General features: G+C 51.0%; 2 protein-coding genes and 1 long non-coding RNA gene across 6 annotated transcripts in view; 1 reads left to right on the top strand and 2 right to left on the bottom strand.

Annotated features, from left to right (window-relative positions):
* Positions 1–1,947: 1,947 nt before the first annotated feature.
* LOC129686952 (uncharacterized) lies at positions 1,948–5,113 on the bottom strand. Its single transcript, XR_008721717.1, has 2 exons — positions 4,759–5,113; positions 1,948–3,322 (listed from the first exon to the last, which is right to left on the bottom strand). It is a non-coding gene; the product is annotated as an uncharacterized LOC129686952 (long non-coding RNA).
* Esrp2 (epithelial splicing regulatory protein 2) lies at positions 3,432–10,257 on the top strand. 3 transcript variants are annotated; one of them, XM_055621149.1, is made up of 15 exons: positions 3,432–3,927; positions 4,020–4,148; positions 5,570–5,683; positions 5,792–5,906; positions 6,209–6,307; positions 6,527–6,581; positions 6,624–6,761; positions 6,833–6,965; positions 7,045–7,087; positions 7,227–7,528; positions 7,623–7,835; positions 7,929–8,127; positions 8,243–8,429; positions 8,687–8,852; positions 8,937–10,257. In XM_055621149.1, exons 1-15 carry the CDS (start codon positions 3,727–3,729, stop codon positions 9,024–9,026), a joined length of 2,184 nt encoding a protein of 727 aa, XP_055477124.1. In that variant the 5' UTR covers positions 3,432–3,726; the 3' UTR covers positions 9,027–10,257. The 3 variants fall into 3 exon arrangements, with proteins under 3 accessions (XP_055477124.1, XP_055477123.1, XP_055477121.1); XM_055621148.1 differs by having other exon boundaries at positions 3,433–3,927; positions 6,654–6,761; XM_055621146.1 differs by having other exon boundaries at positions 3,433–3,927; positions 6,651–6,761.
* Positions 10,040–16,009, bottom strand: part of Nfatc3 (nuclear factor of activated T cells 3) — a 72,585-nt gene continuing 66,615 nt past the window's right edge. Inside the window, exon 10 of one of the 2 annotated variants that reach the window (XM_055621141.1) lies at positions 10,040–12,695. In XM_055621141.1, the coding sequence (XP_055477116.1) occupies positions 12,574–12,695 (122 nt within the window). In that variant the 3' untranslated portion in view covers positions 10,040–12,573. The remainder of the gene's footprint in view (positions 12,696–16,009) is intronic. The other variant, XM_055621142.1, reaches the window with a different exon arrangement.

The raw sequence follows: 16,009 nt of genomic DNA, 5'->3' as shown, positions 1-16,009 counted from the left end.
AAGAAGAAGAAGAAGAAGAAGAAGAAGAAGAAGAAGAAGAAGAAGAAAAGGCCACCAGGCATGGTGTCACATGCTTTTAATCCCAAACACTGGGGAGGCATAGATAGGCAGCTCTCTAGGAGTTTGAGGCCAGCCTGGTCTACAAAGCAAGTTCCGGTACTGTGGGAAAAAAGAAAGAAAGAAGAAAACAAGCAACAAGATGATTAATTAATTCACAGGCCTTGACAGCCCCCAGAATAGTGTGTGGAATCCCTGCCCTTGAGGATTGGCACAATCAATGATCCTGCCATAGGGTGCACACCATTTTTTTTCCTAAGATTTATTTACTTTACATATATGAATGCTCTTTTTGCATGTATGCCTGCATGCCAAAAGAGGGGATCAGATCCCAGTACAGATGGTTGTGAGCCACCATGTGGTTGCTGGGAATTGAACTCAGGACCCCCTAGAAGAGCAGCCAGTGGTCACCCCCCACCCCCAGACACCATTTCTCTCTCTAGTCTTGGCTGTCCTGGAACTGCTTTCTACACCAGGCTGGCCTCTAACTCACAGCAATCTGCCTGCCTCTGCCTCCTGAGTGCTGGGATTAAAAGCATGCCCCCACACCCAGCCAGACAGTGCTCTTAACTGCTGAGCCATCCCTCCAGCCCTGGTGGCACACACCTTTATTCCCAGTGCTTAGAAAGCAAAGCAGGCAAATCTCTGAGTTTTAGGCAAACCTGGTGAGTTCCAGACCAGCTAAGGACTACAATGTTGCCATTCCATCTTTAAAAAAATATATATTTATGAAGTGTTACAAATTCACTTCATGGGGAAGGGTAAGGAGTGCAAAGTTGTCTATTAAATGATAGGGTTCAGGAAGGTACAGTCATGCAGGCCTGTAACCCCAGCACTCTGGGGGGCAGAGGCAGGGGGATCTCTGTGAGTGTGAGGACAGTCTGGTCTACAAAGGAGTCCAGGACAGCCAAGGATACAGAGAGAGAAAGATAGGATGGTCTAAGACCCATCATCACTTGGTTTGTTTGTTTTGAGACAGGGTCTCTGTAAGCAGGCTGTCCTGGAGCTGTCCTAGACCAGGCTAGCCTTGAACTCACAAAGATCCACCTGTCTCTACTGGGATTAAAGGCATACACTACCACAGTTGGCTGTAAATATTTTTTAATTTTTTAAATTTATTTCATGTTTACTGGTGTTTTGCCTGTATGTATGTTGTGTGAGGAGCTACATCCTCTGGAACTTGAGTTATAGACAGTTGTGAACTGTGGGTGCTGGGAATTGAACCCGAGTCCTATGGAAGAGTCGTCAGTGTTCTTAACTACTGGGCCATTTCTCCAGACCCTATCAACAATTGTGTCGTTTTTCAAAACAGGGTTTCTCGGTTTAGCCCTGGATCTGGCTCTATAGAGCAGGCTAGCCTTGAACTTAGAGATCCACCTGCCTCTACCTCCCAAATTCTAGAATTAGTCACGAGCCACCACTGTCTGTCTACATAATTACTTTAAAGATCATTTATTTTTGCTTAAGTTAGCAGTTCGGGATGCCCTGAAACTCCTGTCCCAGCCTCTTGGGTGGTCGAGAGCCTACACTCAGCCACTGATCTTTTTGGCTTTATTTATTTACGGTCTGGAACTTGCAAAGTAGACCTTCTGAGCGCAGAGGCACTCCTAGCTGGCTTCCCGAGCACTTGGAATGTCAAGGCAGGAAAATCAGATTTACAAGTTACCCACTACTTAGTGAGTACACGGATACATGACAGCCAGTCTCAAAAAGCCAAACATGGGTGCTAGGAGGGCTTGCCAGAGTTCCATCCCCGGGATCCATTCGGTGGATCCAACTCTCACAAGTTTTCCTCTGACCGACACACACGAGCTGTAGCACGCACGCGCCTACACACAGGCACAAATAAATATGACAAAACAACACAAAACAAAACAAAAACCCAAAGACTGTGAGGGTCTGGAATATTTTTACTATGGGGAATGGCTGGATGAGCGCACCAGACCTGGACGGAGCCGTGCAGTTCTGCCAGCCCGGTGCTTCGGGTTCACTAGTGGGAACCTGGGCGCAGCAGCTTCTTTCCAGCGGGCTCAGGACAGCAAGGGATCTCACAGCGCTCCCGAGAGTCGGCGAGCGAACGGGAAAGCCTCGCCGGGAGTAGACAACTGTTCCAGTAGCACCGAGATCGCCGTGCAGGGACGCCGGGGCTCCGCCTCACGGAACCGGTGCGTGCAGCCGGCCTTTCCGTTTAAACAGCCAGGACGAGGGGCTGACCGGTAGAAGGAACTACTTGGAAGGGCGTGTCCCACCGGAAAGCCCGTCCTGACGCAGGCACGCTCCGGAACCGGAGGGGGCAAGGGAGGGGCTTCGCCTCACCGTTTCGCTGGGTTCCCAGAGCAAATATTTGGCATTCCTGGCTTATCGTGGGGGCGGGGCCCAGGAGGCTGGCCAGGGGTGGGCTGTCGGGAGAGGGGTTGAGCACAGCGGCCGCTTTCCACTCTATCCGGTCTCCGTGTTCCTCTGCTACTGTGTGGGGAACCCGGGAGGCGCACTGTCCACTCGGGGTTCTCGGGCTACTCACTCCCTTCCTCGGGCGTGAGTCGGGGACGCACCCGGATTCTGGTCTGCCTTTTATCCGAGACTGATGTGTAGTAGCGCCCCGCTTCTCCAAACACAGGGTTCTTCAGCCTTGGCACCCTGTATCTCTATAGCCTCCCGCCAGATTACTAATTACAGTTAAGTAGACGGAAAACTATCGGGAGTGCCCAGGTCGGCCTGGAAACAACAGTGAGGGGGTCGCACCAAACTGCGTGTGGTGCATGGGACTAGTCTGAGCTGGGCCGGGAGGCAGCAGACTCTGCAGCCTGCACGCGCGGGCTCACAGCTCAGCGCGGGTACCTGCCGGGGAAGAAGAAAACAGACAGGCAAATCCCAGGAAGGGCTGGTGGGCTGGCTCCCCCGGGGTCTGAGGGGAGAGCCTCCCAGCCTGGCACCAAGGCCTGAGCTCCGGCGTCCACACTGACCGGCCCTTCGCCGACGCTAGCACCTGTACGAGCACGTCCCGCCCTGGGATCTCCGCGACCGCCCACGGCTCTGCCAGCCCTTGATCTTCGCCGCCCTCCCTTTCCCCAGCCTGTCTCTCCCACCGGCTTCCAGTAGACACCCGGTAGCGCTCACAGTTGGCTTTTGACCCTTAGTGACCTCCACTAGCCCCAAGCCGACCCCCACAGCCCCCAGATTGCCTCCTGGTGACTTCCACGGGTCCCGCGTGGCCCTCGCGGAATGGAAAAGGCCTCTGATCCCGCACATTCTTTCATGGTGCCCGCTGGAGAGGAAGTGGGAGAAAGAATGGGTTTGTCCCAGGAGCCTCGCAGGACCGCACCGGGAGGTGGGACTCCAGCCGCCGAACTCACGCCCCCGCTGGAGTGAGTTCTTGCCTCCTGGGCAGGATTCTGGCCCTCCCGCGAGGTTCCCGGGACCGCCCCGATCACGTGGCCCTCGGGGCAGCAGGTAACTCGCCGGAGTGGGCTGGGACCGGCAGCCGCGCCGCCCAGCCCCGAAGGGCACCGCGGGCGGGTCTCTGCAGCTTCCCCTGCACCAGCCCCGCCGCAGGTGCCGCCCCCAACACACCGGATCCCGCCCAAGCTCGTCTGTCTGCCGTCGGTCGGTGCGTGCGTGCGCCAGGTCGGTCCGCGTGCGTGTGGCCGAGCGCCCCCTTGCTCTGCGGCCATGACTCCACCGCCGCCCCCGCCGCCCCCGCCCCCGGGCCCTGATCCCGCCGTAGACTCGGCCACCGACCCCTGCCCCGGACCCCAGTCGCTGGTCGTTTTGTTCGGGGCCACGGCTGGTGCGCTGGGGCCGGACCTGGGCTCGGACGAGACCGACTTAATCCTCCTAGTTTGGCAAGTGGTGGAGCCGCGTAGCCGACAGGTAGGATGATGGAAAGAGGTGGCGGGCCCCCTCGGTACGCGCGGAGGCCTGTGAGGGACGGCGGCTCATCCGGTTACCTCCGGGGCCCTTAGGTGGGGACGCTGCACAAGTCGCTCGTTCGCGCCGAGGCGGCTGCCCTGAGCGCACAGTGCCGCGAGGCGAGCGGACTGAGCGCCGACAGCCTAGCGCGGGCGGACTCCCTGGACAAGGTGCTGCAGCAGGTGAGCGTGGGGCCCCGCGTGGGCGGTGGGGCGGCGGGGGCGCTACCCCGGCGTGGGAAGCGGAGGGGGGCAGGAGGCGAGGCCTGGAGCACCGCGACCCACTGGCACTGGACAGTAGGACAGGGTCTGCTTTGAAACTTTTGAGCTACTGCCGCGTGAGCGCGTGCTAGGCCATTCCCAGGGGCACCTTACTCTCCAACCTTTGCAGACATCTACGTCTGCCGAGGGGGTGACAATAGCGGCTGAGGGATTCCCCCCCCCCCCGAGGTCTCCCTCGTCTCCCTCCTCCTCCCCGCTAACAGAGGAGCGAGGCCCCGACGCCTCCGAAGTAGGGTCGAGGGGCTCAGGTTTGGCGGTAGATCACTTGGTCTCTGCCGCCCGCCCTCCTGGGAGCGGCTGGAGCGAGGGCGTCGGGCGGTGCCTGCCTCAGGGGCAGACGCCGCTAGGTGAGGGCGGCTGGTTTAGGCCTGTCCCAGTCGACTGGCCAGGCGTGGGTGCTGTCCGCCCAGTACCTGGTGGCTACCTGCCTGCAGAGCGCATAAGGCCTCCCCCAACCCCAACCCTGGCCAAGTCTCACTGCTGTTTTCCCTGTCTGCACTGCTACACTCACCCCATGACTGAGTTGTAAAGACTGGGAGTCCTTTAGAAGCATAGATTCTTAACTCTTCCAACTCTGGTTCTGAGGAAACATAAAGATGTTGAATCTGAGCATGTTACAGAAGGGCTCCAGGTTTAACCTACCGCTCTTTTGGGAGACTGCTGTAGAAAATCTGGGTGCCTTGCTCTGTCGGCCTTAAGTTGAAAAGTGTCACAGACTTGGCAGGGAAAGGGCAGGAGCGTGCTGAGTAGCTTTCAGAGTGCCACCCCCTCTGTAAGCAAACAGTTCAGTGCCAGTTGGTCGATAGGGTGTGGGTCAAAGCTCAGGCTGCTGCTAGTGTCCAAGTGTAAAGCTCTGTCCTTGGTGTTTCCCTGTTCTGGGGTTGGTCAGACCGAGGGGCGGGGCTGCCGCTGACCGTGAGCCTTCTGGCCCTCGGGCAGGTGTGAACCTCCCCCACCTGTCTGAGGGTGGTGTCTGGTCCAGGACAGGTTTAACCTGCTTTGCCCCTCCCCTCCCCACCTGCTTGCCTCACTCCAACCAGGTGTTTGCTCTGGCCCCGCTCCAGACTCCTGGAGTGTGTTTGATGGGGACTTGGGTTATGTGTGACTGTTCTCTTTTGGCCTAGAGGAGGTGACAGTGGACTAGGGCAGGGGTGGGGATTAGGAGCCTGGGATATAGGGCAAGGCCTTCTACTTCCCAGGCAGGGTAGGGCGGAACATCCTGCTGAACCAGCTTTGCAGCCTGAGTCCCTCCCTCCTCCTGCCCCCAGTTTCAGCCTGCCTAGCTGTGAATCTATGTCTGAGTCTCCACTCCCTGTCCCCAGTTCTCACAGCTGGTGAGCGGGGATGTGGCTCTGCTGGGCGGGGGCCCCTATGTGCTTTGCACTGATGGGCAGCAGCTGTTGCGACAGGTTCTGCACCCTGAGGCCTCCAGGAAGGTATGCCATTGAGGGCACATGGGTGGTTGGGTTCCCAAGGTCCCTGTTGTTGTGGGGATGGGCAGGACCTTAGTTTACCTATTCATCCCCACTCCCATGTGCTCCCAGAACCTGGTGCTCCCCGACACCTTCTTCTCCTTCTACGACCTCCGCAGAGAGTTCCATATGCAGCATCCAAGCGCCTGCTCCCCCAGAGACCTCACAGTGGGCACCATGGCACAGGGTATCTGTGACCCAGCAGAATTAAGGTGGAGGGGTGGCTGATCTGTCCAAGCATGTGCATGCTCCTGTATGGGTTATATTAATGTAGGCAAGTCTATGTTTTTGGCCCGATCCTTTAAGGTACCCATGTCTGCATCTATGCTGGGATACATTTGGAATGTGGGCATGTCTGTGTTTGGTCTGAGGACTTGTAGGTGCATGTATGAACTGGGCCACAGCTAGTATTGGCCAGGAATCTGTGGGTGTTTGGGGTGACGTGGGGCATATGGACCTGGATTCCAGTTGTCACTTCTCTGCCTGTAGCCTTGGGACTAGAAACAGATCCTACAGAAGATGACTTTGGGGTCTGGGAAGTGAAGACTATGGTGGCTGTTATTCTCCACCTGCTTGACGGGCCCAATGGTAAGATTCTTGCACTGCTTGTCACCTACTGTGAGGGTTGGGTGAATGCCCATTACTTCCTCAGAGTCCTCTTGCAGACTTGTGACCTTCTCTAAGAGAGCACAAGGTGGAAACCCCTCTGTCACCTCCTCAATTCCCTCACCTGTCCTATTTTTGCAGAGCTTGGTGGGGAGCCTTCCTCCACCAGACCCTGCTGACCCCCATGCCATCTCCTCTCAGGTCAGTTATTTTCGAAGCCAGAGGTGGTAAAGCAGAAATATGAGACAGGGCCTTGGTGAGTGTGGCAGCTGGGGTGGGGGTGACAATGTTTGGACAGCTCTGATCCTATGACCTGCCCTCACAGCAGCAAGGCTGATGTGGTGGACAATGAGACTGTAGTCCGGGCCCGTGGGTTGCCCTGGCAGTCGTCAGACCAGGATGTGGCTCGATTCTTCAAAGGGCTCAACATTGCCAGGTGGGTGTGGCAGGATGGGAGGGTAAACGGGCAAGCCTACCCAGGAGGCACTAACAACACTGGCTCCGCAGGGGTGGTGTGGCGCTCTGTCTCAACGCCCAGGGCCGCAGAAATGGCGAGGCCCTCATTCGATTCGTGGACAGCGAGCAGCGGGACCTAGCGCTGCAGAGACACAAGCACCACATGGGTGCCCGATATATTGAGGTGGGGCTTTGGGCTGGAAGTGGGGCAGGGCAAAGCCGAGTATGGACTGAGACCCATGGGCTGCTCTCTATACCCACAGGTATATAAAGCCACAGGGGAGGAGTTTGTAAAGATCGCAGGGGGTGAGTGTGCCCGTGGAAGGCCCTAGTTCTCCCTTGTCTTGATCTGCATCCTGTTCCCCACCACTCACTGCCTCTTGGGTCCCCTGTGGGTGCGTGCTGAGGATTAAGTCACCGAGGGGCTCCTGTTCTTCCCAACTAGGCACATCCCTAGAGGTGGCCCGTTTCCTATCACGGGAAGATCAAGTGATCCTGAGGCTGCGGGGACTGCCCTTTTCAGCTGGGCCAACAGATGTTCTAAGCTTCCTGGGGCCAGAATGCCCAGTGACTGGGGGTGCTGATGGGCTGCTTTTTGTGCGCCACCCTGATGGCAGACCAACTGGGGATGCCTTTGCTCTGTTTGCCTGTGAGGAACTGGCACAGGCTGCTCTGCGCAGGCACAAAGGCATGCTGGGTAAGCGATACATTGAACTCTTCAGGAGCACTGCAGCTGAAGTGCAGCAGGTAAGCACTCGAGGCTCCTCGTGTCCCACTGTGTTGATGCTTCAGGATGTGCCTTGGGTCCCCTACCTGATGAAACTGTTGCCTTTCTCACTAGGTCCTTAACCGCTATGCAACCAGCCCTCTCCTCCCCACACTGACTGCTCCGCTGCTGCCCATTCCCTTCCCACTGGCAGGAGGGACTGGGAGGGACTGTGTACGCCTTCGAGGCCTGCCCTACACAGCCACCATTGAAGACATTCTGAGTTTTCTAGGAGAGGCAGCAGCTGACATTCGGCCTCATGGTGTGCATATGGTGCTCAACCAGCAGGTGAGACTACTGCTAGGAAGGGCATCCACACAGGGTAGGAAGGGGCAAGGCACTTTCATATGTGACAAACTGCTTACAAGGTGGTGTGCACAGGGCCGGCCATCTGGTGATGCCTTCATCCAGATGACATCAGCAGAGCGTGCTCTGGCTGCTGCTCAGCGTTGCCACAAGAAGGTGATGAAAGAACGCTATGTGGAAGTAGTCCCTTGTTCCACAGAGGAGATGAGCCGCGTGCTGATGGGGGGTTCCCTGAGCCGGAGTGGCTTATCCCCTCCACCCTGCAAATTGCCCTGTGAGTGCTTCATGGGCTAGAGGGACCAAGCTGTTCTAAGCCACCATTTTCTTTTCTAGTTGCCCTATTCAGGGTAACTGTAGACTCTCTAAATGTGTTCTTTACTTGTCTCTAGGCCTCTCACCGCCCACCTACGCCACCTTCCAGGCCACCCCAGCCCTTATTCCCACAGACACAACAGCACTCTACCCCTCTTCTGCACTGCTTCCAGCTGCCAGAGTATCTGCTGGCCCTGCCCCTCTTGCCTACTACCCAGGGCCAGCCACTCAACTCTACATGAACTACACTGCCTACTACCCCAGGTACCTTACTACTGGGACAGCCTCAACCAGGTGTCACCATTTGGGGAAGGGTCCTGACACATTTCTACCCCAGATAATCCAAGATCTGTTAAAATGACAAGGGAGGTAAAGGTATGGGCTGACAATCAGAATTATCACTGTAGAGGCAGAGTTCAGAAAATAGAAAGGATCAAACACAAGGCACAAGTATAGGAGACGGTGGTCTTGGTCTAAGCTACAGATGGAATGTATGACTGAATTTGTCTCTTCCACCCTAGCCCCCCAGTCTCTCCCACTACTGTGGGCTACCTCACCACATCTCCCACTGCCTTGGCCTCTACTCCCACCTCAATGTTGTCACAGCCAGGAGCCCTGGTCCGAATGCAGGGGGTCCCATACACGGCCGGTATGAAGGATCTGCTCAGTGTCTTTCAAGCCTACCAGGTGAGGTGGTGTTGGGAGGGCCCGAGGGCCTAGCTCCTAGCGGAGCCTGGAGCTCCAGCCCCTAAATCTGTGTTACTTCTGCAGCTGGCTCCTGATGACTACACCACTCTGATGCCTGTGGGTGACCCACCTCGCACTGTGTTACAAGCCCCCAAGGAGTGGGTGTGTTTGTAGGAGAGGAAACCAGGAAGTAGACTGAGCTGATGTCTGCAGCTAACAAGCCTTTCCTGAATCCAGAGCACTCTCAATCCAGCAGCTTCTTTCTGGCTTGTCAAAGCTCCCAAAAGCACCTGGAAAAGACCAAGCTCACTGCTCTCCTTCCTCCCATACGCCCTTGTTTCTCTGCCTGCTTACTCTAAAGATAATGGCTACCTTACAGGCAGGGCTGGGGATGTGATGGGGCTGCTCTATTCCTGATGGAGTGACACCCAGAAAGCCTTCGGTCTGTCCTTGGCCCTCAAATACTGGGTTTGAAGGGTGCACAGCAGGCCTGTGTTTTCTTTTTAAAATATTAAGGCCCGGGTACCTTTAATATTTATGATTCCTGGGAGAATCAAGAGTCCGCATGAGTCTGAATAAAGACCCTATCTCCCTATCCTTTCAGGAAGCAGGAAGGCAGCACTCACCTTCAGGATACCTGGACCTCAGAAAAAAAGTGCCAGGGGTGTCCTCACAATGAATATGCTAACCTGCTCCAGCCAGGCCCAAGGATCTTGGGATGATAAAACCACCAGCTGGATGGGATGTTCATGCGTGTAACCCCATCACTCAGGAGACAGAGGCAGGACTGCCTTAAGTACAAATCTAGTATATTCTAGTCTAGCCAAGGCTTTATAGCCCCCTACCACAAACAACAAAACCCCCAAGCTATTCTAGACTGTGCTGCTGCAATATCCCCAGAGGGCAAGAAGCACATGCAAACTCAGGTTAAAGGGGACTTTGCCAACTTTTTCTTGCAACATCTTGGAAGAAAAATTGTCCCGAAGCCAGCAAATGCCATGGCATGTCCTTTGCAGCGATTAAAGGGTGCAGAACTCAAGTCTCAGAAGGAATTTTGAGCTCTACCTTCTCTGTAAAGTGTTAGAAGTTCCTGGTCAAGAGGACTTTTAAAAAGCCACAGAGCCCTTAGCTTTGGCCCAGAGGGCTCCACACCAGCCCCAGGTGGAGAAAAAGTAAAACTTCAAGGAGACTGTTCACTGTTTATTATTTCAGCACTGTAACTGAGGAGGAGCCTGAACTGCTGGCTCGTCTTCCCTTTGTATTTGTGTAAGGAGCACTGCACTCCTAGAAAAGGTTTTAAAATACAAAATATACAAGAAAACACAATCCCTAGTGCTGTAAACATAACTGAGAACCAATTTCTTCACCCAAACATCCATTCTATAAAACACAGGGTTTCAACTTGTGCCCATCTGAGCCTGTAAAGTGACTCTGTGTTCTGCATATTAGAAACTGGGCTTCTCAGCGAGGCCCAGCACCAGTCTGGTGATACTGCTGGCCCTGGGTGGTGGGGTGGGTTGTACCCAAGGCAGCAGCACCATATGTGAACCCAAACATCTCTTTGTAATGTTTTCAGCCATGTCTCTGCATCTCTAATAAACAGAAGGCTGCTCCTCCATTCCTCAAGCCAAGGTCTCGTACAGGTGAGAGGAAAGTTGGTGTGCTAGCCAATGCCCAGTTGCTCAGTGCTGCTACTAGAAGTCAATTTGCATAGTCCAATGGATGTGTGCTTTACCACCACTATTTTGCACAAAAATTTGTCTTTATCTACAAAGCCCAAAAATATTACTCTTACATGAAAGCTTATACAAAGCTAATACAAAACCATTACATAGAATACAAAGCTCTATTTTAAAACCTAACCCATTTTAAATAGGAAAGCATTTCTAATGCTACAGGCATCAAGGTATTTAAAAGGCATCAAAATGTGGTGCATAGCAACTCTGGATCATAGAGGCTTTTTATTCTTGAAGGCGGCAAAGCAGCACCCCCAAGGGGTCTTGCAATGACCCCATATGAGAACTGCCCCAGGGGAAAGAGGGTGGAAGCAAATTTGGCCAAGTCTCTGCAAGTTCACCTGAGAGGCCAATGCCCTTTAGAGGAAGCTGTGGGCTACCAACATGGGCCCTAAAGCAAATCTCACTGTCTACACCCACTGATACAAAACTTACTTTGAGGGAAACTTGGAAAATATCCAGCTCCAGGAGTGGCCAGAGCGATTTGCTGATAAACTGTTTTCTAACTAGCTTTAGGGAAGAAATGTAAAGCATTGTGTTAAAAATAAATACATACTTCCCTCATCCTGAATCAGTACCTCCTACCCTGCTTACTAGAGGTGGTGGGCAACACGCCAGCCCCTGCTTAGGCCTGATGTAGCCTTAGTAAAGATAGCCCTACTATCAAGGGTCACAACCCCGAGAGTAGTAGCACTTGTAGGCACTCAATTTGCTTCCTGAATGAATACATGTACATTATATCATTTAAACATACTGTAAAATTCAGGGACTTTAACAGGGAAGAACAAAGGCAGGGTTTGGGAATAGTACCCAACTAGGGCACCTCCTTTGGTAGACAGCAGGCTGGAATTCCTACTGGGCCTTCCCTTGGACACAAGCCTCCCTAGCAGCAGCACCAGGGTGTCTTTGGTGTGGAAGGATAGGTCTATGACCATCTCATTTTTGGATGTCTCTCAAAGCCTTTTGGCGGAAAGGCTGGTTTTTGGATCATATAGTCAGGTAAAGAATCCTTGCAGGCTGTAAACAGGAGATAAGCCTTCAATGTCATTGTGAATCTTAAAGTCTTCACCTCTGGACTCCTGCATTTTCTCTGCCTCCTCTATTATACAGCTCATTCGTACTTGGTTTCTGGCACTGATGGCCTGGCCTCAAGAGTTAAAACCGCAATGCCTAAACTATCAGGAGACTGGCTTCAAACACTACAGATTAACGGCAGAAGCTCCCACTTCTATTTATTAGGTAGAAAATAACTACCTAAGCTAAAACCCTACCTTTGAAATTCACCTTACAAATGACGGTTTTATCCAAGATCCTGAGGAAAAAAAAACAGCTTGAACATTGAGCTAGTGGAGAGACTGCTTGATGGTGATCTAAAGTTACAAAAGGCTATGCTCTGGAATGTATTCATATCCAACACTTCAATGATGGAATGGTCTCTTCTCGATATACCTGACATTTTTCTTTTTATAAAGAGTGTGATCTACATTTGGCTTTATTTCCTATGTCTCTATGAAAGGCTTCAGGATGCATGCTAAGTTTTGAGGTGTAAGTGTGGGCTTAGAATATTTTTTCTTATCTGCCTCTGGAAGGTTTTATCAAAAATTCTATTTTAAAAATATCAAAACTAAAGGGCTCTTCAAATGACCAGAAAGCAGTACAAATTACTAATCCTAGCTATGCAACCAGGTCACCTGCAAGAGCAGCACCTCTGAAATAGAGAGCCTGCTGCATTCACACTCAAGCACCCATCATATAAAAGTATCCTATTTAAATATAAAAAAGCGAAACTTGTTTTCACACAGCTCAAACAGCCTATGCTGCTCTGTTCTTTTACAAAATCTGCCCAAGGCTTGAGGTGGAGGAATGCTTTTCCAACAGTGAGTCCAACTCCTACAACAGGTTCTGAAGTCTGGCTGGAAACCCAAGGTCCAAGAGAGAAGCCGGCTGAGCAGTTGGTAGTGGGTACAAAGCTTCAGTGAGCACTGTTAGAGCCCATCAGATCTTCTGACACCTGGGGACTCGGGACCTGGGAGAAGAGCGTCTCTGCTCACCTCTGGGCCTTGGGAAACAGAAATCTGGGACATGTCTCTCCCAATTATCTCGTTCACTGAAAAAGAAAAAGATAGGTGATTAGCAACCTCAAAGGAATATCATATGAGGCTTTTCTTTTCCTCTCTTAGACATTTTCCTTCCCATGGCTTTGAGTAAATAAAGGCAGCACTTGATGCTTGCTCTAGAGCTGACTGGCACTAAAGATAAAAGTGTCATTTCTCAAGTGACTGCCCCTCCCCCCTGTCTCTTCCCACTTCATTTCAGTTTGGACTTTAAAGAGGAATGGCTGAGAACAGGCAACCTTTTGTTAAAATTTATTTTATTTCATGGGTACGCATGTCCATACACCATGAATTTTCACACCTGGTGCCCTTGGAGGTCAGAAGAGAGCACAGGATTCCCAAGAACTGGAGTCAGCTGTCTGTGAACCACCATGTGGTGCTGGGAACCAAACCCAGGGCCTCAGCAAGAGCAGCAGGTGATCTTTTTGTTTGTGGTTTGATTTTTGAGACAGGGTTTCTCTGTGTAGCCCTGGCTGGTCCTCTGTAGACCAGGCTAGCCTCTTCCTCCCGAGTGCTGGGATTAAAGGTGTGCTCCACCACTGCCAGGCTTTGCAGCTAGTTCTCTCTTAACTGCTGAGTTATCTCCCCAATTCCCACAGGAAACACTGTTATCCTCATTCCAAAGGTTCATGCTTCAAGCAGAGCTGATAGGTACTCTAAAAAAGGGTAACTTCAGTTCCAGGTGATCCAAAGCCTTGCCCTCTTCTGACCTCTAAGGGCACTAGGCATGCCTGTGTACCACAGGCATACATGCCAGCAAAACCTATACACATAAAATTTATCAAAATCTTTAAAAAGTAAATGTTCACCTTATTCTAACCTTTCCCTACTTTGAATTTCTTTGGGAAAGTTTTCCCTTTTGGTGTCCCACAGTGCCACCTAAGAATATAAAGTGAAAGAAAATAAATGCTTTAGCTAGAATAAACCACCAATCTTTAGCGGGTACTTTGTGCTAGAGTAAACCACCAAGCTTCAGCGGGTACTTTGTTGTCTTGTCCTAATACATGTACCCTTTATTATGTGAGGGCATTTATATATATGTAGTCTTTTCTAACTGCAGGCCCTTGCTTTCTCTAATGTACCCAAGACCTCAGAAAATACAATGGTCTGTGAAGCAAATGCCATGAACTTCCATCTAAAAGAAAAAAAATAAAGCAATCTGTGTGTGGTGGCTCATACATATAATCCCTAACACTCAAGATGCCAACCTTGGTCATATGTGTGTGTGAGAGCTCCAGGCCAGGCCGGGCTACATGTGATACTCTGGTCTGCCCCTAAAAACAACAAAAAGGGAGGAACCAACAAGAAAGGAGAAAAGAGAAAACCAAATACAACACAGCTCTTCTCACATTTCATACCTTACTTTTCCTTTGTTATGGAGGGTAAGGGTTGGGGTCATTGTTTTGTGTTTTATGGGACACGGTCTTAATGATGTAGGGTACACTGGCCTAAACTGGGGATCCTCCTGTCCCAGCTTCCAGACTGCTGGGATTATAGGTTTCTATTACCATATCTAACCTTTCTTTTCAACTAAAGATTCCATTCCTGGGGACTGAAGAGATGATTTAGCAGTTAAGAGCACTTCTTGCTCTTAAAGAGGACCCAGGTTTAATTTTCAGCACTCACATGACAGGTTACAACCAGTTCTAGGCGATCCAATGCCCTCTTCCAGCTTCCCCAGGCATACACACAATATGCATACATACTTGCAGGCAAAACACTCATACACATAATAGCAATCATCTGAAAAATTAAAGATTCCACCAGGCAGTGGTGGTGCATGCCTTTAATCCTAGCACTTGGGAGGTAGAGGCAGGTGGATCTCTGTGAGTTCAATGCCAGCCTGGTCTACAGAGTGAGTTCCAGGATAGCCATGGCTACACAGAGAAACGCTGTCTTAAAAAAACCAAAAGAATTAAATTAAATTAAATATTTAAAGATTCCATTTCTGTATATATGCACAGATGGATTTAGAAAATAAATCCATACAATTTTCCTTTTTAAGATAAGTATTTATGGAACTGTAGAGATGGCACAGTAGTTAAGAGTACTGGCTGTTCTTGCAAAGGACCTGGGTTCAATTCCCAGCATCTACATGGCAGCTCATAACTGTAACTCCAGTTCCAGGGGACCTAGCATCTTCACACAGACATAAATACAGGCAAAACACCAATGCACATTTAAAAAAATTAAAAAATTAAGAAACAAAAAACAAAACAAAGAAAAAAACAACCATTTCGGACTTGGGAGGTAGAAACAAGCTGATCTGCATTCCAGCCATAAGGTGATTTCTAGGGCTTGTTAGCTGCTTGCCTAGCTTGAAAGACTTGTCTCAAAATAAGATGGAGGGTGATAGAGCAAGATACCTACTGTATTCTGGTCTTCACACATAGAAGACCATTCATTCAACGCACGCATGCACGCGCAGTGCTAGCATTACAAGCATGTGCCATCATACCCAGATGCAACTTTAATTTTCACCTCATTTTGAATGTATTTATTCACGTCTTCATATCATAGTTCACAAAGTATTTGCCAATTTCAGATAAAAGCAAGAGATATTTATATCCCTAATGTACCATTTTTTCCTTCCTTCCTTCCTTCCTTCCCTCCCTCCCTTCTTCCTATTTTTAGACAGGAATTCTATTGCATAGGAATTCCTATTCCTTCCTATGCATCCTTGGCTATCCTAGAACTCTGTGTAGATGTATATGAAGCCAGCCTTGAAACACATCTATCCTCCTGCCTCTGCCTCTTGAATGCTGAAATTAAAGGTGTGTGCTACCATGCCCAGCTCCTCCTTGTCTTATTTATTAAAGCAGGGTCTCACTATGTAGACCAGGCTAGCCTTGAATTCAGATATCCTCCAGTCCCTGCCTCAAAGGTGTATGACACCATGCCTGGCCATTTTCTTCCCCTTAAAGAATAAAGTAAACTAACCGGGCGCAGTGGCACAAGCCTGTAATCCCAGCACTCAAGGAGGCAGAGGCAGGTGGAGCTCTGTGAGGCCAGCCTGGTCTACAAATTGAGTCCAGGATAGCCAAGGCTACATGAAGAAGAAAGAAGAAAGAAGAAAGAAGAAGAAGGAGGAGGAGGAGGAGGAGGAGGAGAAGGAGGAGGAGGAAGAAAGAAGAAGGAGAAGAAGAAGAAGGAAGAAGAAGGAGAAGAAGAAGAAGGAAGAAGGAGAAGAAGAAGAAGGAAGAAGGAGAAGAAGAAGAAGAAAGAAGAAAGAAGAAGAAGAAGGAAGAAAGAAGAAGAAGGAGAAGAAGAAGGAAGAAGGAGAAGAAGAAGGAAGAAGGAGAAGAAG

Source organism: Psammomys obesus, unplaced genomic scaffold, assembly GCF_907164565.1.
Source record: "Psammomys obesus unplaced genomic scaffold, mPsaObe1.curated_primary_1811, whole genome shotgun sequence".
Taxonomy (NCBI): domain Eukaryota; kingdom Metazoa; phylum Chordata; class Mammalia; order Rodentia; family Muridae; genus Psammomys; species Psammomys obesus.
This window is presented reverse-complemented; position numbering and strand designations above follow the sequence as displayed.